Source organism: Aspergillus neoniger (assembly GCF_003184625.1).
Source record: "Aspergillus neoniger CBS 115656 unplaced genomic scaffold BO87scaffold_34, whole genome shotgun sequence".
In the NCBI taxonomy this organism is placed as follows: domain Eukaryota; kingdom Fungi; phylum Ascomycota; class Eurotiomycetes; order Eurotiales; family Aspergillaceae; genus Aspergillus; species Aspergillus neoniger.
This window is the reverse complement of record NW_020291162.1, coordinates 311,455-338,868: the sequence shown is the minus strand read 5'-3', so window position 1 is coordinate 338,868 and position 27,414 is coordinate 311,455. Positions and strand designations below refer to the sequence as shown.

Here is a 27,414-nt window from a genome sequence, read left to right as displayed (position 1 = left end):
ATTGTTTCTTCCGTAGAAAACGTTTCCTGTTGGTAAATTAAGTATAGAGGAGTCAGATTTATCAGAAAGCGTTTGGAATCTTGACAGCCGGAGAAAGGTAGGAATTGATGTTTCTGTCTTGGTCCCTTATTGCTGGTACTCGCCAAAGACAATGAGTGCAGTTTTTGTCTGCCATCAAATTGCCCGAGACGTGCTCCGATTGAACAAACACTAGACCGCAGCCCCACTTGTTGCTTTTCTAGAACCAAAAATACCGCATATATTACTGTTTCTTAGTGTTAAATTACCGCTATTCTACAAAGGGAATGACCGCACCTGACAGGATGATAAAAAAAAAAAAAGTAGACAACGGGACTGGAATTTTGTAGGCCAGGCCGTCATCAACACTATCGACCCTACTACAACAGTGTATGGACGATTAACATTGGAGCCTTGGAGTCTCTAAGCCTTTACCACAATTCATCAGATTTTTTATAGATTTCTGCCTTTTCCTCCATATCAATTTACCAATGCGCAATACTCAAGACCCAAAACGACCGTCAAAGAGATCCCGAGTTGGCGATGCGGCTTTAGGAAAGACAATGCAGATTGACGATACACGAGTCAAGCGACGTCGCACATCACAAAGCAAGAACGATATCAATAAGGCGCACACGCCAGCCACAAGCAACTCAAAGGAAAAGCATGGGGTCGAAGAGCAGTGTACATTAGCCCGCTCTGTGTCTACTGTACAGAAAAGCGAACCGCAATATGAAACTTGGTCGTCTACCAGCATGGTAGCTGGTCAGTACAGCAACCTAGATCCAATTTTTACGAGTGATGACGAGTAAGTTGAATGCCTACCATGCAACTGAAAAGTATTCTAAGCTCCTCTCCATGTTAGGTATCTCCTCCTTGGTCTCGAGACTGCAGTCCATGTCTATTCTCTTGCGACTTCGCGCCTTCTTCGAACACTTCCATCAACAGCTGGAGATAGCATAACTGGATATAAACTCTCTCCGGCAAACCCAAACTTCCTCTATGTGTTTACGTTGAGCGGTTCTGTGACCAAGTGGGAGTGGCTCTCTGGCGAACAATGCTCGTCTTGGGAAGTAGGTCACAAGACGATTTCTGTCGACGTGTGCCTTAGTGATTCTGGGAACGATCTATTGCTTTTCATTTTGGAACGCAAGGATGGAAAACGTGTGATCGCGCTCAATGCCTCCCCTAACGACGCCTCACAGTACATGATTATACTCGAAACACATGTTCAGATCACTAACCTCAAGGTTGCATGCCAAGGCCAATTTATTGTAGCATACAGCGACCGGCATGTGTTTTTCGGCTGGACAGGGCTTGTTCAGCCTTCCGATTCTGTTCGTTATATCTGGAAAGAGGTCAACTTGCCTGTCAGCGTCATGTGCATTGATGTTCGGCAATACACAGCGTCGAATCGCCCTGGAGCGCAGGGGTCAAAAGATCGGGATCATGCGGAAAAGGTCGATCTAGTCTTAGGTGAACGAAATGGTTCTATTCTCATATACTATGACATCCTGCGTTTTGTCAAGGATGAGGGAGGTCGTCAACATGAAAGAAACCTCACTCCTCGGCGCCTTCATTGGCATAGGAGTTCTGTGAACAGCGTGCGTTGGTCTAAGGATGGTAGGTCTCCCAACAAGAACATTAAGATAGAGACAATTTCACTGATGAACCTGTTCAACGAAAGGAAACTACATCATAACAGGTGGCCATGAATCGGTCATGGTGCTCTGGCAGCTGGACACCGGTAGAAAACAATTTTTGCCTCATCTTTCGTCTCCGATCGGCAACATAGTTATATCTACAAGCGGGAATCTATATGCCGTCAAATTAGCGGACAACTCGATTATTGTCCTGTCAGCGAGAGAATTACAACCTTTCTCTACCATAACAGGGTTGCAGCTGTGTCCCAAAACTGCAAAGGCTCATGGCAAGATTTCACCTGAAGACCAGCCCCTGTTCGAGTGTGTTCCTGCTGCAATGCATCCACAGAACCTCGATCACCTTATTATAGCTGTCCCCGCCTCCCGTCAGATGACTCAGGAAAGTCACCCCCTGGTCAATGCCTCCATGCTTCAAACCTACGATATCCGTACCAACAGCCATATTTCCCGTCAAGCTCTTGCACGCACCAACGCGACTACGTTGAAGATTGGCCCTGATGGCTCTCACATAGTTACTCCGGACGTTACCCACATCAGTGTTTCCAACGATGGTAAATGGATGGCCACCGTCGACAGTTGGAGCCCCTACATACGAGACATGCAAGCGCTGTATCATGGGGATTCAGGAAATAATCATCCTTCGGATGGCTTCCAGGAAACTTTCCTGAAGTTTTGGAGATGGAACAATACTTCCAACCTGTGGGAATTGGTTACCCGAATTGACGGACCCCATTTCTGTGACAAAGGTTCCGTGCGTGTTCTGGATGTTGCAGTACGGGCATACAGCGCGGAGTTTGCGACCATCGGTTCAGATGCAGTCTTGCGTTTTTGGTGCCCGAGTACTAGGCAGCGCAGTGGCTTAAAATCTGACAACCCAGAAGAGCCTATGGAAACCTGGAAATGTCGGAAAGCCGTTGATTTGAAAACTTACATCGATGTCGGCATGGCACACTCACTAGGTGCAGCTTCCATAGAATTTTCTCAGGATGGGTCTGTTCTTGCCGTCTGCCTGGGATCCAATGCATGCCTCAACTCCGGACTTGCTATATTAATTGATGCGCAAAATTGCAGCGTCCGTTACAGCAGAGTCGGTTTATATAAGGGCATGCCCTGCGCGGCTGCGTTTGTCGGGTGCAATCTTGTTATAGCATCCCAAGAGGCAGTCTCCGTATGGGATACAGTTGATGATATTGTCAGGGCAGTCAAATTGCCTGGGTCCGGAAGCGTTTCGTCCAAGCAGCCTCGTTTGCTGGCTGCAAGTTCTGAGACTAATACCTTCGCTGTGTCAGTACAGTGCCCACAGAATCATCAGCATTCAAAGAAGAGCCGTATGATCCGATCTTCTATACAGGTATACGATGTTCCCACATTAGCGTTGCTGTCGGAAACCACCCTTGGGCATCATCCAGTTGCCTTACTATCGGCTATGCACTCGAGCGATTATGTTGTTGTTGATGTTGCGGCCAACGTCCAGCGGATTGGCCGTCTCGATCAGAGCTTCCAGAGCAATGGTCATTCGCGTGACCTTGGTTCTCACCTTAACTCGGGACTTGGAAATCTTTTCGGCCAGCATGGTCGTGGGAAGTCTCAAGATCCACAGCACATTAGTACTGGCTCGGACAATCAAATTCAGCAGAAAGAACTGGCTAACGTCTTCGGTGATGCGCCGCCCTTCGTTATGCCCCCCGCCAACATGATCTTCCGCAATGTGGTAGATGCTCTTTCTAGTTAGTTTCAGTTAATCAGGAAATAAATCTTGAGACAGACTATGATTTTACATCGTTACGTTGCTCTACATATTCAAAACTGTAATTTCACGTCCTTGCTCAGCTCCTTAAGAGGAGTTATGATGGCATACTTCAGTATGTTGTTCGGTGCTTACTTTCACTTATGCTGGACAAACTTCGCTGGGGTTCTGCTGGGTCTTCGCAACAGTTCATTATCTCCCCCATCTCCCTCCGTTGCATTCTGTTCTATCGTTTGTATAGTTATTCTATATGTCGTGTCATATTTAATTTCATTTCCATTTCCAATCACATTTACATATATATAAGTATAGCGGGGGGAGGGTGTGAGGCGAATGGAATGAGATTATCAGAGTATCTCGGCAGCATGCGTTATCTTGAGATACCTAGAATTCTTACTAGTAGGGAGTAGGAGTAGCCCTGTACACCACTGGCACATATGCCCCAGTGCTTTGTATATGTAATCATAAACAAGATCATATCACATACCTAGATCAACTTCACGCTAATCTTCGAATCCTTCTTCGCAATTTGAAGATCCTAGTTCGTAACCACGTTAAAAAGAGCACCCATGTATTTTTAGGTTGTGATCTCCAGGTCTCTGGGCATGATTCTGACTGCGAAGTTGAAGGTTGCGGCTTGTCAGATACCTCCTTTTGTCCGTCCTCCAGATCTACGTCATCACCAGTGAACCTGGTCTGCAGATGCTGTTTCCCCCTTTGCTTTGTTTGCTTTTCCTCTGCCTTCATCTGTTGAGCCTCAAACCTCCATGTTTTAGCTGCCTCCTTCTCTTCGAAAGCCTGACGTGCTGCTTGTACCGTAGCCGCCCGAGCTATAGGGTCCATGCTCGTACGCGTCTTAGATCGGAAAACAAAATCCAAAGATGACCTAGATACCGGTGACGTTGTATCCAAGGTGCTTCCGTTGTCTCGTGAGTATCCGAAAGATGAACGGCCGGTTATATTCGTCTGAGAAACCCCAGGCGACCTCGTGGAAGAGCTATCATGAGTCTGTAGCGATAGTCGGGGTGTCTTGCTTAGATTGGTTGTGCCTGGCTTGAAGGACTCTAATCCTGACTGTGTCGGGGAATTGCTCCCCGCAAATGGATCCTTGGGAGAATCATCGCTCTCAAGTATGGATGCTTGGCACGATTGATTTAATGGTGGCGTATAAGCACGTGGAGCGAGACGCATGGGATGAACATATTGTGAGCCTGGTTTATTCATGGCCGAACTGCTGGCTGTGGACGCTTGGGACATTGCACTTGTAGATTGACGATAAAAAGCCGAGGGGCTTTTCCCCGAGGGAGGATGGCTAATTGTTTCAGTCCCAACTGCTGCCTTGTCGTATTTCGCATAAATGCCTAAGCCTTCCTGTTCGAATGATGACCGCGAAAGGTCGACTGTGGTCGGCGATGAGCCACCATATGATGCTTTCCTGAGTAAGGGCATTCGCGGCATTTTAATCCTCGCTGACTCGTACTTTCACAATGACAATGATGATAAAGCCAGCCTAAGCACCCAATGTAGTAGTTATGGATATATAATCGATACGAATCTTCCAGACGGCCCGTGAAGTAAACACAGTTAGGCGAGTTTGCTCGACAAGATCAAGAGAAACACCCTTCCCTTATGGTGAACTTGATCTTCCAGGTGCAATCAGTGGAGGCGTGCAACTCTCAGAATCGCTGAAATAGGAAGATCAGTGAGGCAGGACTTTATCTTCATTGCGATGCGACCCTATCCGATCCTGTAAACTGGACTGTTTTCAGGCTCACTGAACGAAAATAACTGCGGCCAAACGGACCGGTCGCTTGGCCCTAAAACGTGGAGCGAAGGATGCAACTGAAGTTCGTAGAAGTCGTCTTCGGAAGTGCCGTATGAGCCAGTCGCAAGTTAACTCACTGAGACAGCCGGTTGTCTCGATTTCCAAGCCACTAACAGAAGCGAAAAAGAGAAAAAGAGTTCAGTGGTTCCTTACGCAATGCATTGTCGGCTGAAATGTAACAAAAAAAACAGACACACCAAGACACTTGGTCGCAGAGAAAGGTAGTACGAAATAGAAAGATGGATAATCCTGATGACAGGGTGAAATGGCAGCGATGAAATACGGTAAGTACAATATGAAAGTCAACAACAGACACTCGAACCCTTCAAAACTCCAAGAGAGCGCGAGGGTAAGACGACACCAGTACGATAATAGATGAGCCGGCGAAGCAAGTCTTTAAGAGGCAAAGCAATGGTGATCGGTGTCGATATTAGGCATCTCCGTCGAAAAAGGCAAGGGAGTAAGAGGAGATAAAGGAACTGCAACAAGTACCCGGGGGTTGGAGGGGTTGTATGTTTGAAGTTGTAAGATGAAGAAAAGTAGGAGATATTGAGGGGAGAGGGAAGCGGGGAAAGAGAGAGAGAGAGAGAGAGAGAGAGAGAGAGAGAGAGAGAGAGAGAGAGAGAGAGATGGGCGAGGGAGGAGGAGGAAGAAGGAAGAGGCTAGGAGACGTGATGGTGGTAGTTCGCAGTAGTAGTGGTAGTAGTGAGGTAAATAGTGGAGGGAATTCTAAATCTGGGAAGGCGGCGGTGAAGTCGGCGCGACGCATGCGGATTGCGGAGGCGTTTCTACAACTCGACTAGCCGGCTCTTCCGAACGACGGGCTGACATTGAATTTTGCACGTCCTCGGATAATTAGCTGATCATGAGATGATCATAATAATTAAGTTAGCTAGGTTATTAGTGATGATAGTGATGAGATGAGCTCAGAGCAGTTAGGTAACTGTCTAGAAGGGAATACGATGTATAGAGATGAGAGTTAAACTAACTAGTAGTTAGTTACCTGATGATGTAGGTATACTATGTAGTGCTGATTACGTCTAGACCGACTCGTCAGGTTCCCGACCGGGGACAGACCAACGATCTACACTTGCACTTTCCCTTTCCTTCAGCATAGGGCTTCGAAGTACTAGTACTGTCTTGTACGCCTGGAGCCGAGACAGTATCTACTACTTGGTTGCACTAACCTGACACTCAAGGGAGAGATACATCCTATAAGTAACCTATGAACGGGTCGCGTTGCAACAATCGGATTTGTATCGCGCGTATTATACTCTGAGGAGGGGGCAACAATAAAGCAACGTGACAAGCGAGTACCTATACTGACCATCGCAAAGGTACAAAAGCAGGCTACATGGAGGACCGATATCCATATGAGTATATTTAGGCCAGAAAGCAACCGTCCCTCAATCCCTCTCTTTCTCTTTCGCACGCGCGCTCTCTCTTCTTAGCGAAGGTGGCAGAAGACAATAGACGATAGTACTGAGGCCAAGATGGGATGTTTATCTGTCCACTACCATGCTATATGCGTATCTATCTGAAACCAAGTAGATATTGGCTTATCAAGAGATTGACTTGGGTGCTTACCATTCCTTAACTTCACCTGGCGCCGGTGGCTCAACCCGCACAACTTTATCGCAGTTGAGCAAGCAAAGGGGGTCGTAAGCTAATTTGAGCTACGGGGCGTAGAACGCCTGCATTAGTACGAGTTTCATGTGTTATGGCGGAACATGGATGTATGGCTACTCACCCGGCGCATAGCATCCACTGTAGACTCCCCTAGTTCATGCTGCAGGTAATCCCGCTTGACGAGACCAACTCCGTGCTCGCCAGTAACTGTACCTTCTAGTTCAACAGCCCGCTTTACCATCCGATGAACCACAGCCTCGGCTGTTGCTTTCTCGTCTTTATTGAAGAGGATTATCGCTGCCGCGCGTTAGAGCTCATTCCAATTGGCATGGGGGTATTGAAAGGCAGGTATCCATACCATGAAAATTGCCATCTCCGACATGACCGCACATTCCCGCCAACAACCCACTTTCAGTCATGTCTTGTTTGGTGGCCTCGATGATTTCGGGTAATTTGCTTATAGGGACAGCTACATCAGTCGTCCAAACGTGGTCTTCAGGACCTCGCCTCATAGACATAACGCTCCAAAGTGCCTGTTTCCGGGCGCTCCAGAGTTCTTGCATTTCGCTCTCACCTCGGGCAAACTCGAAGGACCGACCCGCAGTAGAAGAAACAATATTCTGCACCATGTTTATTTGCTCCTTGACGCCAACAGGCGTACCCGCAAACTTGAAAAATATGGTAGGCGCTTCCTTCCAGTGTCGGCTGGTGGACTGACTTTCGTTGATGCACTTCATCTGCACGTCATCCAAGATCTCGACCCCAGCTACTGGGATGCCTTCTTCCACCACGCGAGTCACGCACTCTGCTGCATTCTGTATTGTCGAGAAACTCGCGACTGCGACATTTTGGCTCTTAGGTTTGACCGTCAGCTTCAACGTAGCCTCGGTCACCAGACCGAGGGTGCCTTCACTCCCAATAAAGAGTCTTGTAAGATCGTAACCAGCGCTCGACTTCCGTGGACGTTGCCTGGTTTTAATGATGGTCCCGTCGGCAAGCACTACCGTCAAAGAAAGCACCCAATCACGCATAGTGCCATACCTGTAGGCATTGGTTCCCGAACAGCCCGTGCCAATCATGCCACCGATCATAGCACCAGGGCCCGGATCCGGGGGAAAGAAAAGACCATCCTGAGCGATATGTTCATTCAGCTCCTCCCAGCCAACGGCAGGCTGGACCACGACGTCTAGATCCTGCTTATGGAGACCCAGAATACGATCCATACGACGGAAATCAATGCATACACCACCCCGCGTGGGCGCAAAATGGCCCTCCAAGCTGGTACCGCCTGAGTAGGGGGTTACTGGAATTAACCGTTGATGGCAAACCTTCATGATCCGAGATACCTCCTCCGTAGTAGACGGGTAGAGGATGAGGAACGGTCTTTCTCCCTCTTTCAGGGCGTAGGAAGACCAGTCGGAACCCGCATGCATATCCAATTCGGCGTTTTGTGTGGAAACATTGTCTTTCCCTAAAATCTCAACGAAGTCCGCCCAAGCAGCCTGTAAATTTGAGGGAGAAACGTTATGTCGCGGTGACTGTATATCATAAACGGGGCTTGTTGACGAAGTGGGAAGCTCAGCAGGTTTCAAAGAGCCCAGATAGTAAGCCCCAGTGCAGAAGAAGGCCAATGCTAGCACAATAACATCAGCAATCAAGGTCTGGAGAGCTCCAGAGATGTTTATGGAGCGGGCCTCGGGCATTAGACATACCGAACATCAACGCCGCGTTGCGACTGCCCTGGGATTGGGACTGGAACTGTGAATATCGTTCCTGTTCAGCACGCTCACGTTTGAGGCGTTGCTGTGTACTTTCGTATAATTGATGCTTGAAAGACTGAGGTTTCTCATCGGCGCGATGGGGAACGGACCATTGCAAGCCTCTCCTCTGAGATCCTAAGCGTAGCGGATGGCTGAAGTAGCACCCGGCCCTTGGGAGAAGAACGCGCATGGCGCCCCGCGAACGAAGGTAAGAATCGGCTCTAATCATGATGGGGGTAACTGGCGACAGACAGCATGGAAGAGGGACCCTTGTTAAGACAGTAATCTTCTAAGGTGAAACCATCGCGTGGTAGACAGATGGATCCGTGATCAAGCCAGGCGCAAACTATGAGAACTGAGGGAGAGGCTGGCCGACGGTACTGGGAGACGGAGGAACATGAGTATCCGGATTGATGGATGGATGGTAGAACAGATGGTGGATTGGAATGATTGCTAGCTAAGTTGGACTAAGCTTAATGCGGTAAGGCTGCGCTGCGGTAGCCCATCTACATAATGCTAAAAAAGTAGTTCCTAATCAGATAGTTTACCAGCCAAGGCACTCTCTACTACCCCGTATGCAAGGCATTCTTTTATTAAGCTACCCGAATAATGTATTGAGTTGCAATATAGTCGGAATAGGCCATACTCGCTTCATTACATACCAATAGGACTACCTACACGCAGTCCTTCATTTGAATGCCCGGTACTACTTCGTACTACTTGTAAGTCAATCTACTACACGTCAGCCAGCCCGTTAGATTGTGCCAACCATGATTATCGGAGTGTACTGAGTATGCGCATTTCCCTCAATCATTGGATGATTATGGACCGAGTAAACCAGTCCATTGACCAGCCCGTGGTAGAAATTAGTTTGCTAATTATCCTACACCCGAGCATTGAAGAGAATATTTGGCTAGGTTAACTAACTACTTTTTAGTATTAACTATACCACCTGAAATACTTACTAATCAATATAGCCGGTCAGCTGCCTTCTCCGGGTAAATTTAGCGCTGCGCCGGTTAATTCTGGACCAATGAAGGGCTTTCCACCCCGCCCTCTCTACCCCATACCTTAGTACTTACGTCGATACCTCCTACCAAGCTACCCAAGATGGATCCAGAAGCAACAAAATCCCTAGGGCGACATATCCGCAAACTAAGAAAAGACCGAGGGAAAAAGGATAAATAAGGAAAGAAAGCGTAAATTTCGAAAGCTGAAAGTTCAGTGACGATATTCGTTTTTCGAGCCATGCTCCAGCTCAAGAGCCTTACCTCCTACAACATCTCGAGTCAGCTGGCTTTCTCCCGTGTGCCTCTTTCTTTTCGCCCATCATGAGTACCCAGAATACCAGCGCTCAGGTAAGTGCATTAAACAGTCATTATATAGGGTCAATGGTGGCTCATCACACCCACCATGAACTCAAAGTGGCACAATTTGAATGATCGCTAATGACCTCAATCACTACCAGAATCTTTCCTTCGTTCTTGAGGGAATACACCGCGTCAAGTTCGAAGACCGGCCAATCCCAGAGATAAAAGATCCTCACGACGTACTGGTGAACGTCAGGTTCACTGGTATATGTGGTAGTGATGTGCGTATCACCAAAAGAATTGAAGGCCTGCCTAGCTGACATGTCGGATATTTTCATCCTCAAGGTTCATTATTGGGAACATGGCTCCATTGGCCAATTTGTTGTCAAGGATCCTATGGTCCTGGGACACGAATCTTCCGGTGTTGTCAGCAAGGTTGGCTCTGCCGTTACCAGTCTAAAGGTAGGAGACTGCGTTGCGATCGAGCCAGGAATCCCATGTCGCCGCTGCGAACCATGCAAGGCGGGAAAATATAATCTCTGTGTGAAAATGGCTTTCGCAGCGACACCTCCATACGACGGTACCCTGGCCAAGTATTACGTCCTGCCCGAGGACTTTTGCTTTAAGCTTCCTGAAAGCATCACCCTACAGGAGGGTACACTTATGGAGCCCCTTAGTGTTGCCGTCCATATCGTCAAACAGGCTGAGATAAACCCGGGTCAATCAGTGGTAGTCTTCGGTGCTGGCCCGGTTGGACTTCTCTGCTGTGCTGTGGCGAAGGCTTACGGTGCGTCCAAGGTTATCGCGGTTGATATTCAGAAGGGTAGGCTAGAGTTTGCCAAGAAGTACGCAGCAACGGCCACGTTTGAGCCAGCTAAAGCCGCGGCGTTGGAGAACGCTCAACGGTTAATAGCCGAAAATGATCTAGGCTCGGGTGCGGATGTTGCCATTGACGCTTCAGGAGCGGAGCCCTCGGTTCATACAGGCATTCACGTTCTGCGTGCTGGGGGAACATATGTCCAGGGCGGTATGGGCAGAAGCGAAATTACCTTCCCAATAATGGCGGCTTGCACCAAAGAACTGAACGTCAAGGGCAGCTTCCGTTATGGGAGTGGTGACTACAAGCTTGCAGTCTCCTTAGTAGGTAGTGGAAAGGTGAACGTGAAGGAACTGATCACGGGTGTTGTCAAGTTCGAGGATGCCGAGCGAGCATTGGAAGAGGTTAAAGCTGGAAAGGGCATCAAAACGCTTATTGGTGGTGTCGATTCATAAAATTCGTCAGACATTAGCAACATAGCAGACTGCAACCAGTTGCTTTGGACGTCAGTTATTCCTCACGCTTTCTACTTCCCTATCAGATGGCTTCCAGGTTTGAGGTCTTTTGGATCACAGGATGTCAACTGCGAGGCATCTTTAGGCAATTGGTTCGGTCCAGAAAATATGATCATTTAACATATCTCTCGTGATCTTGAGAAACTATATCCCCGCTTCAGTTTGTGCTGGATATGACTTGGCCATCACAAGCCTGTGCGTCCGAAGTAGTCGTAACAAAGCTCTTGAGGATAGCTGGCTGGATAACACACCGCAATAACAGTTGATAACAATCAACTTCTGGAATGCATATTCAAACTCAAATAACTCGTTTATTGAACATGGTAGTCACAGTGCTTGACTATAGGGGGTATCATGCTGCACGAACCAAGCCTACTGGCCTTCAGTCACCTCACAAATGATGAGAGGTCAAAAAAGTAAGCTTTCGGCCGAAATGACGCAGTGCTCTTCCACGACATAATTTGGACAACCGACCAGCCGTTCTGTAAGCAAAGTCAAGATGCGGTGAGCTCAGTTTATCGTGGCAGGTTGAGACCAGTGTCGGGTGTAATCACCGGAAAACATATAAAAGGAAAACCGCGAATAACAAAGCTGTTGATTAGTGGTAACTCGGGCCAAAGAATACTAGCAGCAGCCGCGACCTCTCCTGTGGTGCGAATCGCTCAAGCGAAATACATCTTCCCATTCCCTCATGCCAGTCTTCCAATTGTTAGTAGTATTCTTTCTTGGATGTCTGTGATGTAATTGGACAGCACCGTCGTCGAGCGACATGCGACTTCGAATGCTGGAACCATCGCTCGTGCCATGGCCATAGAGAGCCCCGTCACCGTATTGAATCCCGCTTTGGGGGTCGTCCGGGTCAATCTCGCCCAACTCGATCTTTGTGAGAATTATCCGGGCCAGCCGGTTGAAGAGCTCTTCTACGCCCTCACCCGTGAGAGCTGAGATCTCGACTGCAACAGGAATGTTGGACTTAGCCGCCCAGTGCGAAGTCTCTTCGGTACTGACCTCACGACCGTGAGGTGCATGCGTGGCCGTCATTCTCGTTGTGGTATCATAGTTTGAGCGAACGGAGCCGCCGCTTGATCCAAATGGAAAAGACACCTTGCTGGATGTACTAGACGGTGTGGGAGGTGGGCGTGCATTGTCATCAAGGGAATCGCAAGGTGGTACGGAGTCGGAGGCAAGGTCTGACTTATTACCGGCTAGTAGGACGCTCAGATTGGGGGAAGCAAGTGCACGTGCATCCATGAGGAACGTGGGAAGAGAGACAAATGACGCGTGAGATGTTATATCATAGATGAGAATGGCCCCTGCAGCTCCTCGGTAATACGACCTGGAGACAGATCGAAACCTCTCCGTTCCAGCGGTATCCCACAGCTGCAATTTGATCCGTGTTCGTCGCGGCCCGGCGCCTAATTTGACGATCTTCGAGGAGAATTCAACCCCAATCGTTTGAGATGACAGCACTCGCCCTAAGGTAGAAAGGCATATTAGCGAACGCGTCCAACTCCGGGATGAGCGTGGGAAACCGGGAGGATTGGCATAGGTTTGTAGATGGGGGTGATGGAGTTCCAATCAGAGATAGGGTACCGTACATTCGCTCTTCACAAATCGGTGTAACACGCAAGACCTGCAATAGCGAAGATATTAGTGACCGACGAAGCCTGAGGAGGTGTAACGGATCATTATCTTCAGTATCAGGACTTACTTTCCGGCCCCGCTCGGCCCTAGAAGAATGACCTTGGCCAGATAGTCATACATGCTCTCGAGCTCCTACATGGTATTAGATGCCGCTAATTGAAAGGGGCCTTATGATGGAAGCGGGCGCACTGATGGCGGAGAAAGATCAACACGCTGGGATAGCGCCGCCATACATACCTGATTACTTTCGGGGAGAGAAGCAGTCGACGAAGCATTTGAGAGGTTCCTTTGACGCACCATGGCGCCAGAAACAAGCCATCTAATGGCCCGCTGGATGGTAAAGGGGTAAAAGAAGGAGGGCGGCGAAGAGTCTAGGTACTACGGCGGGTGGTACCTTGGTAGAAAGGACTTGCCCACGATTCGCCGTTCATGCGGGCTCGGGGTAAAAAGTACTAGTAGTAGTGGTAGAACTACTATCGGCATTCCGGCACCTGCCACGCCCCTGGCTTATCCACTAATCCACTTATCAAGCTGCTCTATCTTTATCTATGCAACCATTGACTACAAATTATACTAGTTATGGATGTCGATATCTCCGAGGTCCTCAGCGGCGAGTTTTGTCCTTTTCATTCTTCATTTTCAGTCTTTTGTTTACAAATGTGGTTCACCATTTCCTCGTCCGGAATCCAAGAATATATCCCCCAGCAAAGCTGAAGTGCGTTCTAATAAGCCAACCATAACTGCAATGCATGTTTCCACCCCAATGGCCACTTCCACAGTAGAATTCACAATCAATTCCCGGTCACCATACAGACGACAATTTCTCTGGCACACTGCTAGTGATGCCTTTCACACATGCGAATTATGGTTGTCCATCCTTGGCAACATGACCTATCCATGCGATGATTACACCAGCAGCACTGCACCGTAGTCGGAGATTGAGACCTTGCGGCAGAGGCAGGAGACTTGGTACTTGATGAATCGGCACACTGTCCTGAAAAACTATTTTTGCGTATTTTTGAATCGATACATTCTTGGCCAGCACGTGGTTCACCCTTGTCAGTGGAGAGCTTATGCTCTTTGGCGACTGAAGATGTGCTCGGCGAAGTGAGTTTCGCATGCATTTTCGATGGCAGATCGTGCCAATGGCCGCAGTGACAGCAGATGACAAAGAGCATTTTAAACGGGCCGACTGTCTGTACATTCCTCAATTGCTCAATGCGTCCGTTCATTAGCCCTTCCGGCGTGTTGCATAAATCGGAGGTTGAAGCTCCCACACTGAGCGACACATCGTTGTCATTATTGTCCAATGTACTTGGTACAGTGTCATCAGTGTGAGGAAAGCTGGCTGGGGCAATGCCATCCTGTCGAGGAAGCGAAATAGATGAGCAGGCTTCGTCTGCAGTGTTGTAATCTTCTGATCGTGGCTCTTCAGAAGATGCGGATTTTGACGAAATTGAACCTCTCCGTTGTGTAAGCTTGCTCTCATAAGGCATATGACAGGCTTCAGGTCTCTGCATCCTAGGAGCACCCTGAAAGCTCTGGGCTAGGTTTTGACAAGCTTGAGTTCTATAACGCGGTGGAGTACCTTGAGATTCTAGGTGTCCGTCCCGACCTGCATGCTTCGCCTGGTAGACGTCTAAATCAGTTAGACTGCCATTTGTGTTGTGAGTCCGAGGATCCGACTTCTCGACTCCAGGCTCTCGGCATGTCACTGCATGGGCTTCATCTTGGTTTGTAAGAATGCGCTTGCTCAAAGGTGTTTGGATATGGTGACTAGCCCACGTGTAGCCAACAACAGAGCGCTCCTGCGGGTTCCCAACGATACTGTGAGGCTGTGCAAGGTCTCCTTCGCCTTTATCCTCGTATCTCCCGGATAGACGCCTTGTAACATGTGGATGTGTCCGCTTATACTTGGGATCTATAGCCTTGATAGAATCCATGGGGTTTGATTTATCTTCGATAGGAGCTTGCAAAGTTGTTGTGTCTGAAGTCTCCTCAGCATTTGAAGACAGATTGGATCTGCTGTCCACAGTTGAGGTCACTGTAAGGGGTGATGAAACGTAGCTCTTATACTGTCTCTGAAGATAACGGTCCGTGGAAGTTCTGTTCGGTGCAGCCCTCAACGAATTGGCTTGTAAGTTAGTCGATGACAGTCCTAGTGAACTTCTTGAAGTCTTTCCACCATCAGCTGCCACCCGAGCTATCCGAGTACTTTTGTAGCTACCGCGAGTATGCTTTTCCCGTTTATTCAGCAGTTCCGGGGAAGACACCGTCAATGACCGACGATGTCCAGATAACCTCACGTTGCCAGACTCCCTACTTTTAAGGTTGAGGGTTGCTGCGAAGGACAAGCGGTCCAGGTCTGTAGGGACAGGAAGACTAGGGGCTTTTGATGCTACCCTATGCGCGTTACTGTCGATGGTAACGAGGTGGTCTTGTACAGGGCTTTGTTCGTGCGACAAATTGTTTTCGATACTGCGAGGATCAGGCCTGGTAGAATCATTTGCCTTGGATTCTGTACTGGTAGGATTCGCCGGCATTAGCTCCCGCATGGGCGCAGGCTCAGGTTGGTATGGGGCCAGCGCGTTGTTGATGGAGAGCTCTTTGGATATCACGGCGCCGAAGCGATTAGGCATCTTCACAGCAATGTGAGATCGAGCTGCGTGCGGTCCCGAGTGCAGTCCAGATTGTGATTTTTCGGCGTCAGCTGGTAGTTGAGTTGGATAATCTCCGTCACTTCTGCTTAGGGAATTTGAACGTGACCGGGAACCTCGCCTCGAACTTGAGAAGAGAGAAGAGAATCGGCGTGATGGGCGAGACTCATCTTCACTCACACTCGATGCCCTACTTGAGCTTCTTATAGGTTGTTTTTTGGTAAGGCGCCGGGACTCTTTCTGCTGTTGGCTTATCCCATGGCGTTGCTCGCTCTTTTCGAGGTTAAGAAACCTCTTCTCAAGCTCCAATCTTTCTGCTTCTAGGCGCCTTGTAGCCCTTCTTTCATTCCTGTCCGTCGCCTTGTTGATCGAAGTAGCGGGGCTGAATGACCCGTGCTTGCCAGAAGACATATCCATGAGGGAGGATGAGTCGGACAGTTGCAATGTTCCCTGGCTGATAGTGTGTGCTGATGACTTCACGAGCTCATTGTCAACCAAACCCGGAAAGGTTGGACCTTGGGCTATACGTGGACCGACATCTTCATTTGTTCTTATGAATGATGCGGATCGACTTGTACTGCCGCCTAGGCCAACCTCGTCTGTCTGCTGTGTGCCCTCTCGCTCTTGCCCAGGGGTCCTTATGGTTCGAGCCTCTATCGCATCCGACGATCGCCTGCGACTTTCCTTCTTTGAGGTATTAACATGAGGCACATCTTGTCCCAACAAGGCAGAGGGTTAAGATAGGTAGGAGGAAACTGGTGTATTGGCAACTCGCTAGGACGATGACCAAAGAAAGAAAGAAAGAAAGAGAGAGAAAAAAGAAAAACCCTTACATTCACATGTTTATCCAAATGGAAGACCCGTTGTAGCTGCTGTGAGAGAGAAGACCTGCGCTGTCTTTTAGTATGTCCTTTTTCACTGCTGTCCATCTCGACCGCCATATGATGTCTCTCGCGGGGAGATTCATGCCAATGCTCATTGCCCGTGAAGATTTATCATCACCAGTGGCCGACTGTGACTCGAGAAATAGTTGATGGGAGACTAGGATTGTCCTCGATTGAAAAAGGATGACTGCAGCTTCGAGCGCATGTATATAGTGAGTGTATGTGTTGTGTAACAACAGTGACTAATTGGTAGCCAGCAATATGGTCGGATGAGATTCAGGACCGCTCGAGCACTCTAGAGCACATCTTTATGCATCTGAGCAGCTCTACCAGGTACTAAGTCAAGAATCAAAGAGATGAGCATGTGCATGAACTTGAAAGAAGATCATTGCGCAGGCCAAGCAAACAGGTAAGTCGGCAAGGGGCCATCGATCAAGCAGTCATAACCCAAACCAAGTGAAGGGTCACGGTCGCACATTCAACTGGACACTGGGCGGGCAGTAAGCAAGAGCACTTAGGCGCAAGGCAAACAGGAATTAAACGAGCTTACTACTGGGTCTACTGAAACCTCAGCTGGTTGCTGTAGTCAGGCACGGTGGGGGGTAGGGCAGGCATTGTCGAGCCTATGCCTCTTCTGGACTATACATAAAAGGTTGCATCTGAAACAACAATCCCTTAATTAGTTATCAATCATAAAAATCCAAGACCGATTTCCTCCTCACTTTGCCTACTCATACCGCTTTTTCTTTCATATCGATCCCAACATAGTGTGCGTCTGTCTCCCTTCATCCACAACAAATCCCTCCCCGCAGTCCCAATGTGGCTGGCTCCACGGGGTTATTTAGATTTAGTAACGGGAAGGGTCCAACAACCACCTAAGCAGAAATGTTTGCATGTCCAACTATATATACTTGCAGTAATTATATATATAAACATATGTTAGAAAGGACAGTGTAACTGTGTTCCATGCTTAAGCGAAAAGATATCAATGCTTATCTACTCTTTGTGAGCACTACGGTGCATCCATTCTACTCCTTTGGCTTAATCTTGCTTTCTGACCAGAAATCAGCAAAGTGTGAGCTCATGGTTCAGCATAGCCACCCGCGCGACACCCGCCCCAATAGAGCATCCCTACATTAGCCTGCTATCCTATATCAACAGCTGTCACTCCAACATACGATATAGATTCAACAGGATCAATATATATGAGTCTCAAACGCGATCGTTAAGGGCACTTCTTCCTGTCTATATTGGTCTAATTGTTTTTTTACGCTGCAAATGGCGGACCACTCTAAAGCCACGTCTCAAAAAGCACAATCTGAGTATACGATGCCTATTGCCTCACCCCCGCCATATTCTGCTTCTGCAACTACTGGAACCGGAAGTCAAGGGCCCCTCCTTCATCACAACTGGCAGGGGACTGTGCCCGATACAGCAACGCTTCCACCGCCACCGATCGCTGGGTTTTTCTCCTCAAGTACAGGAAATGCCTCCTGCGACGATGCAGAGCGTGCCCACGCCTTTTGTGATAAGCTTCCCCTGAATACTCCCCTCAAGCCATCTGATGCTCTGTACAGATCTGCTCGGGAATACGATCTGAACCCTGCAGAGTCACCAAGGTTTGGTGGGAAGCTATCCGTTGTCAACAAGGGGCACTGGAAAGGGTCCACAAGAGATGGGAATGTCGACTGTCTTCTAACTACAGATTTGCCCCTCTACTTCTCCCTCAAGGATTCTCCATTGCTTACCAAAACAAGTAAAACCATTTACTTTGAAGTAAGACTGCTTGGCCTCCGCGTAGGTCCGCAAGGGCAGTCTGCCGAGGCCAGCGGGTTCTCTATTGGGTTTGTGGCACAACCATATCCCAACTGGAGATGTCCAGGATGGGAAAGGGGTAGCCTCGGCGTCTTCTCTGATGATGGTTGTCGCTTTGTGAATGACTCGTGGGGTGGGAAGGGGTTCACGAGCAAGTTCAATATAGGAGAAACAGTTGGTTTGGGGATGACATTTCACTTCCCCACCATGGCCACCTCGGTTTCGGTGGGTGCAGACGCGGAGGTTGATGTCGATATCTTTTTTACCCGTGACGGTCAGAAAGACGGGGGCTGGAACCTTTACGAGGAGTTGGATGAGGATTCTGGAGGGGTAGAGGGCCTAGGAGGAGATTTCGATCTGTATGGCGCCCTCGGACTATTCGGAGGTGTGGATTTCGAGGTTTTATTCAATCCTGCAGATTGGTCATGGGCTCCTGGAGAGGACACCTAATTGTCGCCATTCTGTGCCTTACATTGCCCCGGTAAACGCAAGCCAATGCATGTAACTCTGTCTTAGTGAACGTTCAAGGAATGTTCGCAATTTACACCCTGGAAGAGTAAGCAAGGAATTGTTTCCTTCAAGGCCGTTTGACACAGTAAAAAAACGCGTAATACGGCAATGTGTTTCGATCATTCTAATTTGCCTGGTCACCTTAGCTAGCAGTCTATCAGAGTCACAGACAGGAAACTAATAGCTGTGACATAGTTAGGCATAGAAGACGAATGATGATATAGAAGCGCATAACCCAGACAAAGGCGTTTTATGAATTAAAAAGGATCGCCATATACATCCTTGCCGGTTGTAATACAAGCTACTAGACTACACGCATGACAGAACACCGTTGGTGCCGTGGAGATGTTCTAGAAAGACACATGCAGAAATGGCTTGGGGAAGAGAGGGTGTACCCTGTTGATACGCACACATTAGTGTATCGGGGGGAAGCATGGTCTGCATCCCCGTCATTGCCTGGGGATGCTTATGTTACCAATAGGCCTGGTCCAGAACAAGGGAGCCTCAAAGTCATCCGATTGATCGCTGAGGGGGCTTGCCTTGCTTGAGCTGGAGGGACGGAGGGGAGGGAAGTTGACATCATAAATTTGAAAATCAGTGCCACTATATGCAAGTAACTAGCGGGTACTGGATTTCCGAACTACCTAGGATAGAGCAGGGGTGAAGATGTTTGTTCGGAACCTTGACTGCATTAGAGAATGATGTGCAAGGCATTGTAACTCCCTGACCTCATGATGCATATGCTAGTCCCTTAAGTGCCATAGGAAAAGACCGCCCGTTTCGGAGGTCGATGAGTGTTTTGTTATCATATGTTGTCGGGGAGGGAGAGAGCGAGGGAGGGAGGGAGGGAGGGAGAGAAGTGTGTGTTGGAGAAACGGTCAGTCTGTGTCATTAGACAAAGTCACGTAGCACAGGAAGCTGATAATTATTCGCGTAGCACAGTCCCCATCCAGTGGACTGACCAACCCCATCCAGAACACTTTTATAATTCTATGGGTAGTATAGAGGCATTGCTGCAGCTCATGGCGTTTCTAAAGATCGCACAAATGTTGTAGGCGATTTCTGCATAGGGGTGCTTGCATGTCATTGAGATCAGAACCTGGCTTGCTGCACAGAGCCAGCCACAGACTCAGTCCAAGGATAGTTCAATTGTTGATATTGCTGCGCCGAATTGGCCCCAACGGCTGTGCAGGAGAAGCATCGGCGGGTCGTGATACTCAACCTAGTGGCAGTAACCATAGGCAAAATAATAATCATTATAATAAAGACTGCAATGATAATAATAATGATGATGATAATAATAATAATAATAATAATAATAATAATAATAATAATAATAACAACAACAACAATACTCGCTTCTTACCTTCATGAGTTTCGGACTCCTTCCGGAAACTCCGTTCTGCACCCCGTGAAAGCCACGCAGAGCATTTGCTTTTGATTCTCCTGGAGGCTTGATCAAGCCAAACAAGCCCGAGTGACTATTCGGGTAGTAGTATTCGCACAACCGGCATAGAAGTCACTTAAACGAGGCTAGTCCAGTGGAAATCTAGCTCATGCCTAGTTTTAGCTGCTGGATTGACTCGATTAGCTGCAGAAGTGGTGCAGTAGTCAACGTTGCTAACGCCTTTTCCGTGGGTAAGCAGGATGGCCTGGCCGAGCTTCAGGCCCGCAGCCGAACCTCACACGGGCCACCAAGAGCGAGGTCGTCGACTCCCGCGTTCAGCCTATGATAGCACGGCAGCGTTCCACAAATATCCGCCACTCCTACCTACCTAGGCAGTCCGTCCTGCCGTAAGATGCGACTAAACTAGAGGAGCTTGGAGTACTCCGTACTAGCATGAGTAGTCTACCAGACAATAATAATATCACCCGAGTAGGTTTGTGGAAGAGGGGGCGAACTGAGGGTTCTGCCGTGATGTCCGGGGAGGGCACGGGCGGGAAAAATGATAACAATGATAATAGTTATCTACACATTACAATAGACGGAATCCGCACTTTTCCTAATCCCCTTGCTACTTCAACTACTACGACTTGTCACTACCTCTCTCCTTAATAGCTTGCTATCTTTAGATAGCCGGAGTCTCCTGCGTCGTCTGATCCCTTAGGACGGAAATCAATTCATCCTGACTGGGAGTGGTGGGGGTGCGCGCAGTGTTTACAAATGGTGAAAAGCGCGGGCGGGCTGTGTCTTGGGAAGCACAGGACAGTCTCAGCCCAGTGTGTCGCCCGTCGCCGCCAAACACGTAGACTACGAGTAGTAGACTAACTAGCGGGAGCGGCACAGCTCCTTAGCAAGGTAAGTAAGTTGCCTGCTGTCCGGGTAAGCGAACCACAACGCTGTAGCGGAGATTTGCCCCCCATGCCGAGGCGCCCCAGTCTACGGACGGTATGGAACAGTTCCCACCAGTACAAGAGGAAACAGCCCGCGCTAACTTGTGCACAGTCCGCTACCTCCTGCGACTAATTCTCTGGGAGAGTCAGCCTAAGGAGCTCGGAGTGGAGACTCTGCCTCCTCGGTCTTCATGCCAACTTGCGCCGTATTAAGTAGTAATAATTACTACTACAAGTCCATACATAGTAGGTAGGTAGTATTGATGACTATTAGACTAACTAGACCCAGCCCGAACCACCCCCCTCCCTTGATTTCCCTGCTGCCTTTGTATTCAAACTTGTGCAGAAAGTACGGTAATGCTCGCTTAGTGCTTGGGTTATTCTCGTCACATTACATTGTCAGATTACAAAAAGAGAGCAAGCCCTTTGGAGGTTTTGACCATTATATTGGCTTAAGAGTAGCATGGTACTAAGTATATGATTGAGTTACACACACGGCTGACATTCCGATTGACGGCATGAGCTGCATGACATTTCCGCATCTCTTATGGAAACGGGATTATGCCCTACTAGTCTTACGGTAAGAGGTAGTAAGTTTACTTACTAGGTTGATATCAATGGATAATCTTGCCGTCGACGGTTCCAGACTTTGATATGGAGCGTCGGCTGAACAGTGCGTCGAAATCGTGGAGCACCTAGCTCCTCGCTGTACACGGGAAGAATTACAGGTATTCGCTATTATTGTTGCTCACCCACCCTCCCCCCCCCCCTATCCTGTTCAAGGGTGATCGGTAATATCTTCTTTTGAAGCTACGCATGAAGTCGTAGAATTCAGCCCGGAGATTATGGGAACGGCTAATACGCGCACTTTACTATGCAGTGGCACCTAGTACTAACTCGTTTAGATTGTGGGGTTTTACTGGTAGGTCAAAGTAATGGTGTGATATTCTTCCGGGCTATCCTGTGGCTTTCTGTTGACACTTGCAAACTTTCCTCCTTCCCTCAATTAGTGGGAGACCGCAGGGGATATTTGGCCGACCGGCGGAATAAGTATACGCCTCCTCTCTCATGAAACCGCCAACAAATTACACAAAGACATAAGTTACTATAGATTTACTCCTTTCAGGTCAGTATTATCTTGGTATGGGGCACGCAAAACAAGGGAAAAAAAAAGGGATAGAAAATCCTATAAAGACAGACAAGACAGCCTGCGCTAAAATCCCGGACTACCTTAGCACTCAAATACACAGTAGCAGTTCTGCTCCGAACGCGTTTGAATGGATCCTCGGTCATTCCCGGGTGAGGGTGGGGAGCTCGGCGGAGGCAAGTAATGTCCGTGCAGCCGAGATAGGTACGCGTCTGTTTCAGTTACCTAGAAGATTGTTATGCATGTATGTGGCTGCTTTTTCGAGGAGCTAAATCATATCCTGACAGCAGTAACCACGCGAATGTACACATTGGAGAACGCCCTCCATACTCTGCAGAGAGGCCTAGAAATATACTATACGAACTTGGTACTAGGGCCGCGGAGGAAGACGGAATACAATTAGGAAATTGTCAAAGCAATGCAACGTCGCCTTGTTTATAGTCTAGTCTACTAGCTTATGGTGAACGGATCGAGACGGAGCAGTTCCATATGAAGCATGGGGACCGATAGTGCTTAATATGAACCCTTGTAAAGATACCACATGTAAATTGCGCATCAATCTATGTCAGTATATTGGAACAATAGAACCTCACCTTCCCAAACTAGTAAGGGGAAAACTCCCCATCTGAACCCCTTAGGCAATTGCATCAATATTCTCCTTGTCCTTAGGTCAATATGAGTCTCTTCACGGAGAATAGAACTAACAATCTGTGAGATTTTTACTATGGTATTGTATGCACGTTGACATACTACATCATGTAGAGTGTGTTCACCATCTTCCTGCTAGCTGCTTATTGCTAGTTAGGTGATCATTTAGCTTAGAATCCCGAACCTCGTTCTAGTCCGGACGGTAGGGTGTAGCACTGCTTGAGTGGAGGAGCCCCGGCCTAGCCTTGGGGCACATAGCCGTTTAAGGTGACTTGCAGGAGGGTTGATTATCATCTGCAGCCACTAAGGCTGGTGGGTTATCTGTACCAATAACTGCGAAGGAGCAGCCCGTATGATGGCTGGCCGTGGTTCCATCAGCACGCGTCCTCGATGCCAAGATAACATTGACATATTACCATGCGAGTCAAGTCTTTATTGGGGAATAGAGCTCGGGCCGCACGTTCATTGTTACTAGCGATGCTAATCGTGTGTATGTGGAGTTATTGTCTCTATCCATGCTCTCGAAGAGATTACAGCGGTCCCATAGATGATTGGTTGAGAAGCCCGAGAGTCAACTTACTACTACTAAGTAAGTACTTAGTACCAAGTACTACTACTACACGGTTTGGTTCTCTATGCCCTGAATCCGTCCATGGCACTACTGCTGAAGTAGTAATTGTTGGTTACGCCTAAGCTATCTGAGTAGGGTACTCTTGTGTCAGTGTACGTAAGTGAAGAGCTACTGGCAGGATTCACATAATAAATGTCCAAATCATAGTCCCACGACGGCTGCTAAGACCAGTCGAACACAAATCATGGCTATTAATCCAAATTTGGTTGATGGCGAGATAGTAGTCGATCGTTAGCAAGCGAGACGCATAACCTCCATAGATATCTGAGATCTACTAAGCAAGCCACAAGCTGCATACGGAACTCCGTGTCTACCGGGTGGGGAGGGACGGTTGGCCGAAGAGCCCATAAAAATGCCGCTTTGGTCATATGCGGCCCCAGTAACTTCGCGAGTTAAAATTGTGAGGCAACACCAGCATTCTTGTACAAGAGCACATGTGCAGGAGCTGTGCTCCGGAAAAGTGAATAGCTATGTTATTGTGATCTTCCGAAGCACATGACTGCTCGGGACTGTGACTCAAGGGAATCTATTTTATGATATACCTTACAGCGTACAGATAAATTCCAGCTACTCAAAAATAATATCATGGCTCAGAGTTGATAGCCATATTCTGATTTGGTAGGCCAGAGACCTCTGTCTCGGATGAACTTTCAGCTGATAAATGCATGTTCTCGGAGCCGACCATGCTATGGGTCATGACATTACTAGCTGAGAGACAGTGGTGTGTCACTGTCTGGGGAATGGTCTCGACTTCGTATTACTTCCAGCCTATGGCAGCATTTGTTAATGTTAAACCCCACCCAAGCTTCGTGATCCATTCTTATTTAGCGGGCGACTGGTTGTGGGAGGCAACGAGTGCAGGTAGTGGGCTTTAATGAGACGGGGTTGGGAGATCGCCGCTAGGATCACCGTTAACCTGAACGTTTTTGGTTTGAGGCCAATGAGGCCATAGCTACCACCGATTCTGTATTGTGCGTAAAGTTCCCCAGCACACTGTCAGTGGTGTTTAGGGGGGCCCGTTCTTCGCTTTTCGCCCTTTCCAAGTATCACTTATTCCATGTATACCAAAATGAATTCAATGTCAAGTAGAACTTCACCATGGATTAATATTTTCTAGGCAAATATCTGTTTTCTCCGCGATGGACAGCTGCCCTCGATATTGGAGGGGGCATGGGGGATGGTGTGCGTGTGTGACAACCTGTTGACAAAATTGTAGCCTAGTGCGCAGTATCTGGAATTGCTTAGCGAGGCACGCAGTCCCGTTCAGTGTATTTTGTTACATAGCTATTACCGTTTCTTCGCTTTGAGATAGTTCGCCTTTTGCAACAAGTGGGATTCCAAAATGCGAGATTCTGTGCTTGGCCTGTAATTTAATGGCTAAAAGCTACCACTACCATCTAGAGATGCTAAGTAAGTACGAGAAGATGAAGAGATTCACGTCTGGAATGTGGTGGGAAATGGTCATTCGGTCTTCGGGTCATTTTCTTTCCTAGGGACCTTTATCTCAAAATTCCCGAAGAACTTTGGATGGGTACTTATCTTTCTCCCTTTCCATTTCCATGGTCGCAGTATCATCGCCTAGTCTACCATAGTTAACATAACTTTGTCCGGCTGACCTTCAATATTATTATGGGCTTGGGAGGCTCAAAGAGCTGTGCTGATCGGTACGGGCTAAAAATAAATTAACAAAAAAAGAAAAAAACAAGATGCCATGTGCCATGAATAAAACAAATGCCTTTCTTTCCCCTTTAGTTGCGAGAACCACTATCTTGATGCCCTCAACATAATAAGAAAAGAATCCTGAGGGTGAGATGGGAATATGTAAACTAGTAACCTCAATTATTTCCACATAATTTCCGACCTCTGGAAAGGTTTGTTGTCCTCTCTGACAACTATTTCATTTATTTTCTTTTTCCCCATTCGTTTTCCTCCCGATCGGAGCTTCTTGTCTAGGCCGATGGTCTGCTATGTTGGCTATTTTAGTTCTCACAATGCCACTAGGTAGTATGCAGCAGCAATCTGCACCTGGATAGAATTAGAAATTGTATGTTGTTACAGGATCGGACTCCTCGAATGATGATTTGAAGAAATTACTATGTCGTCACTGTCATGTATGGAACAGCTCTGATTCAATTTCGGTAGCGGCCATTCTCTCCTTTGATTCTTTGAACATCCCGGGAAATCATGATGATAGCAAGCTTGACATGTTAATTCGGATTTAATGGTAATGCTTCAATAGGGGGAGCATGTTATCTCTCTTCACATAGACGTTAAATTACGCATGGAATTCGGAAACAAGTGAGATTTTTTTTCCCGTTTCCTCTTTCTTTTTTTTTTTTTTCTTTATCCTTGTTGGTTGATCATCCAGCCGACAAACGAACTCTGCCCCCCCCACCACCTCTTACCAAGTATTATCTAGGTGATTTTGCCTGTCGGCTCATCGGCGTCACTTGCCCATCGGGAATGATGAATGAGCCACCGATGATTTTATGTTAGGTTTATCCAATCTTTTTTTTTTTTCTTTTCCCTTTTCGTTTTTTGTTTTTCTCCGTCTGATTTTTACTATTTTCATTTTGATCATTTTTCTCAATATCCTATACTTAAATGATTATGAATTTTGTTTATTCCCATTTAGGGTTCTTTTTTGCGTATGACTCTGTATACTTTGCCCCTTTCCATCTATTCAGTCCACCTTGACCGGGGAAGGAAAGAGGCGGAAAAGAAAAGAAAAGAAAAGGAAACAAAACAGAATGATAGAATAAACCAAGATAAAAAAAAATGAAAAATAGAAACCAAGGAAGAAGTAAAGAGGGGAAGTAAGTCCAGAAAGCGAAGATGGAGAATGTATCATCCTATTGCAGGGGAGGAAAGTGTGTGTGTATGACCATGGACGGTGGAGGGGAAAGGAGGGAGGCATTTCTCTACTCAAGCTTCGCTCTGGTAAAAGTACCTTAGGGAGAGGTGGCTAGTACGAGGAGATACTGTGCCTACTCCATAATAATGACTCTCGTGTTTAGAAAGTCTACAGCGTCCCGGGCAGGATGCGCAGAACAGAGTGGACTAGATAGTGCTAAGGAGGTACTAGGACGGACCGGTTAGTACGAAATACTACACCCCTAAAGGCCCCAACACAGCTAAACCACTGCGAATTTCGGAGACGCCCACTAACGTGCCTTTAGCTCCTACTTTAGCCTTAGAAAACACACCCACACACCATCAGCAGTCTCCACCCTCTCTGGCCCATGTCACTGCAGTGGACTGCACAGTAGCTGCATGGACCGCCGCCAATCCTTTCTCCACCCGCATTATCCTCCATCAGTCCATCTAGATCCAGGGTCTCTGACGCACGAGGCAAAAATACACCTGCATGACACTCAAAATGACAAAGGAACTGGAGCCCACAAGTAACTTATTTATATTTCTCTCTAGGGATTGGCTCAATCCATTGTCTGGATGCTGGACTTGAACATGTGCCTTCCCTGCCATTCCGTGCCATCGACTCCATCTGCAACAAATAAGAATCCCCAATGTTGCATGTTCGCCCATAGACATTCTCATCTTCTGTGAAGCCAATTGACCTCAGAGCTGGTCTTTCAGTTTCTTAGAACTTCCTGACGAGGTCTTGGGCTATCTTTATACCCAGACATTCGTTCATCCTGTTCTATCTTTTTTTTTTTTTTTTTTTTTCTTTTTTTTTTTTTTTTTCTTCCTTTCTTTTCTCTTTCTCTGCCTCTACTTCCGTCCTCCTATTCTGTTCATCCTACTAGGAGACCATATACCCATATTCTCTCTATCTCTCCTCTCCTCAACTTGTCAATTATCAACAAAACTTTTATGCTGGCAGAGCGGTGCCCAGAAT

General features: G+C 47.7%; 8 protein-coding genes across 8 annotated transcripts; 4 read left to right on the top strand and 4 right to left on the bottom strand.

Moving 5' to 3' along the window:
• Window positions 1-374: 374 nt before the first annotated feature.
• Window positions 375-3,705, top strand: BO87DRAFT_418770 (WD repeat protein). Its single transcript, XM_025626904.1, has 3 exons — window positions 375-826; window positions 884-1,641; window positions 1,706-3,705. Exons 1-3 carry the CDS (start codon window positions 510-512, stop codon window positions 3,412-3,414), a joined length of 2,784 nt encoding a protein of 927 aa, XP_025476234.1. The 5' UTR covers window positions 375-509; the 3' UTR covers window positions 3,415-3,705.
• A 222-nt stretch (window positions 3,706-3,927) lies between these two features.
• BO87DRAFT_316644 (uncharacterized protein) lies at window positions 3,928-4,887 on the bottom strand (the record flags this gene model as incomplete). The annotated part of the gene is made up of 2 exons (XM_025619739.1): window positions 3,928-4,462; window positions 4,505-4,887. 2 exons carry the CDS (start codon window positions 4,885-4,887, stop codon window positions 3,928-3,930), a joined length of 918 nt encoding a protein of 305 aa, XP_025476233.1.
• Window positions 4,888-6,380: 1,493 nt separating this feature from the next.
• Window positions 6,381-9,046, bottom strand: BO87DRAFT_379656 (FAD-binding oxidoreductase). Its single transcript, XM_025624093.1, has 4 exons — window positions 8,596-9,046; window positions 7,242-8,516; window positions 7,005-7,180; window positions 6,381-6,930 (listed from the first exon to the last, which is right to left on the bottom strand). Exons 1-4 carry the CDS (start codon window positions 8,870-8,872, stop codon window positions 6,838-6,840), a joined length of 1,821 nt encoding a protein of 606 aa, XP_025476232.1. The 5' UTR covers window positions 8,873-9,046; the 3' UTR covers window positions 6,381-6,837.
• A 704-nt stretch (window positions 9,047-9,750) lies between these two features.
• On the top strand, window positions 9,751-11,567 carry BO87DRAFT_149899 (NAD(P)-dependent alcohol dehydrogenase). The gene is made up of 3 exons (XM_025618172.1): window positions 9,751-10,001; window positions 10,112-10,234; window positions 10,299-11,567. Exons 1-3 carry the CDS (start codon window positions 9,975-9,977, stop codon window positions 11,223-11,225), a joined length of 1,077 nt encoding a protein of 358 aa, XP_025476231.1. The 5' UTR covers window positions 9,751-9,974; the 3' UTR covers window positions 11,226-11,567.
• A 63-nt stretch (window positions 11,568-11,630) lies between these two features.
• BO87DRAFT_379653 (putative Ras family GTPase (Rab4b)) lies at window positions 11,631-13,327 on the bottom strand. The gene is made up of 4 exons (XM_025624092.1): window positions 13,167-13,327; window positions 12,997-13,061; window positions 12,884-12,918; window positions 11,631-12,760 (listed from the first exon to the last, which is right to left on the bottom strand). Exons 1-4 carry the CDS (start codon window positions 13,227-13,229, stop codon window positions 11,910-11,912), a joined length of 1,014 nt encoding a protein of 337 aa, XP_025476230.1. The 5' UTR covers window positions 13,230-13,327; the 3' UTR covers window positions 11,631-11,909.
• Window positions 13,328-13,537: 210 nt separating this feature from the next.
• BO87DRAFT_379652 (uncharacterized protein) lies at window positions 13,538-16,981 on the bottom strand. Its single transcript, XM_025624091.1, has 2 exons — window positions 16,420-16,981; window positions 13,538-16,273 (listed from the first exon to the last, which is right to left on the bottom strand). Exons 1-2 carry the CDS (start codon window positions 16,525-16,527, stop codon window positions 13,766-13,768), a joined length of 2,616 nt encoding a protein of 871 aa, XP_025476229.1. The 5' UTR covers window positions 16,528-16,981; the 3' UTR covers window positions 13,538-13,765.
• An 818-nt stretch (window positions 16,982-17,799) lies between these two features.
• On the top strand, window positions 17,800-18,735 carry BO87DRAFT_316661 (SSH4 family protein; the record flags this gene model as incomplete). The annotated part of the gene is made up of 1 exon (XM_025619741.1): window positions 17,800-18,735. One exon carries the CDS (start codon window positions 17,800-17,802, stop codon window positions 18,733-18,735), a length of 936 nt encoding a protein of 311 aa, XP_025476228.1.
• Window positions 18,736-23,739: 5,004 nt separating this feature from the next.
• Window positions 23,740-24,507, top strand: BO87DRAFT_400220 (uncharacterized protein; the record flags this gene model as incomplete). The annotated part of the gene is made up of 4 exons (XM_025625507.1): window positions 23,740-23,785; window positions 24,077-24,150; window positions 24,233-24,343; window positions 24,448-24,507. 4 exons carry the CDS (start codon window positions 23,740-23,742, stop codon window positions 24,505-24,507), a joined length of 291 nt encoding a protein of 96 aa, XP_025476227.1.
• Window positions 24,508-27,414: the final 2,907 nt, after the last annotated feature.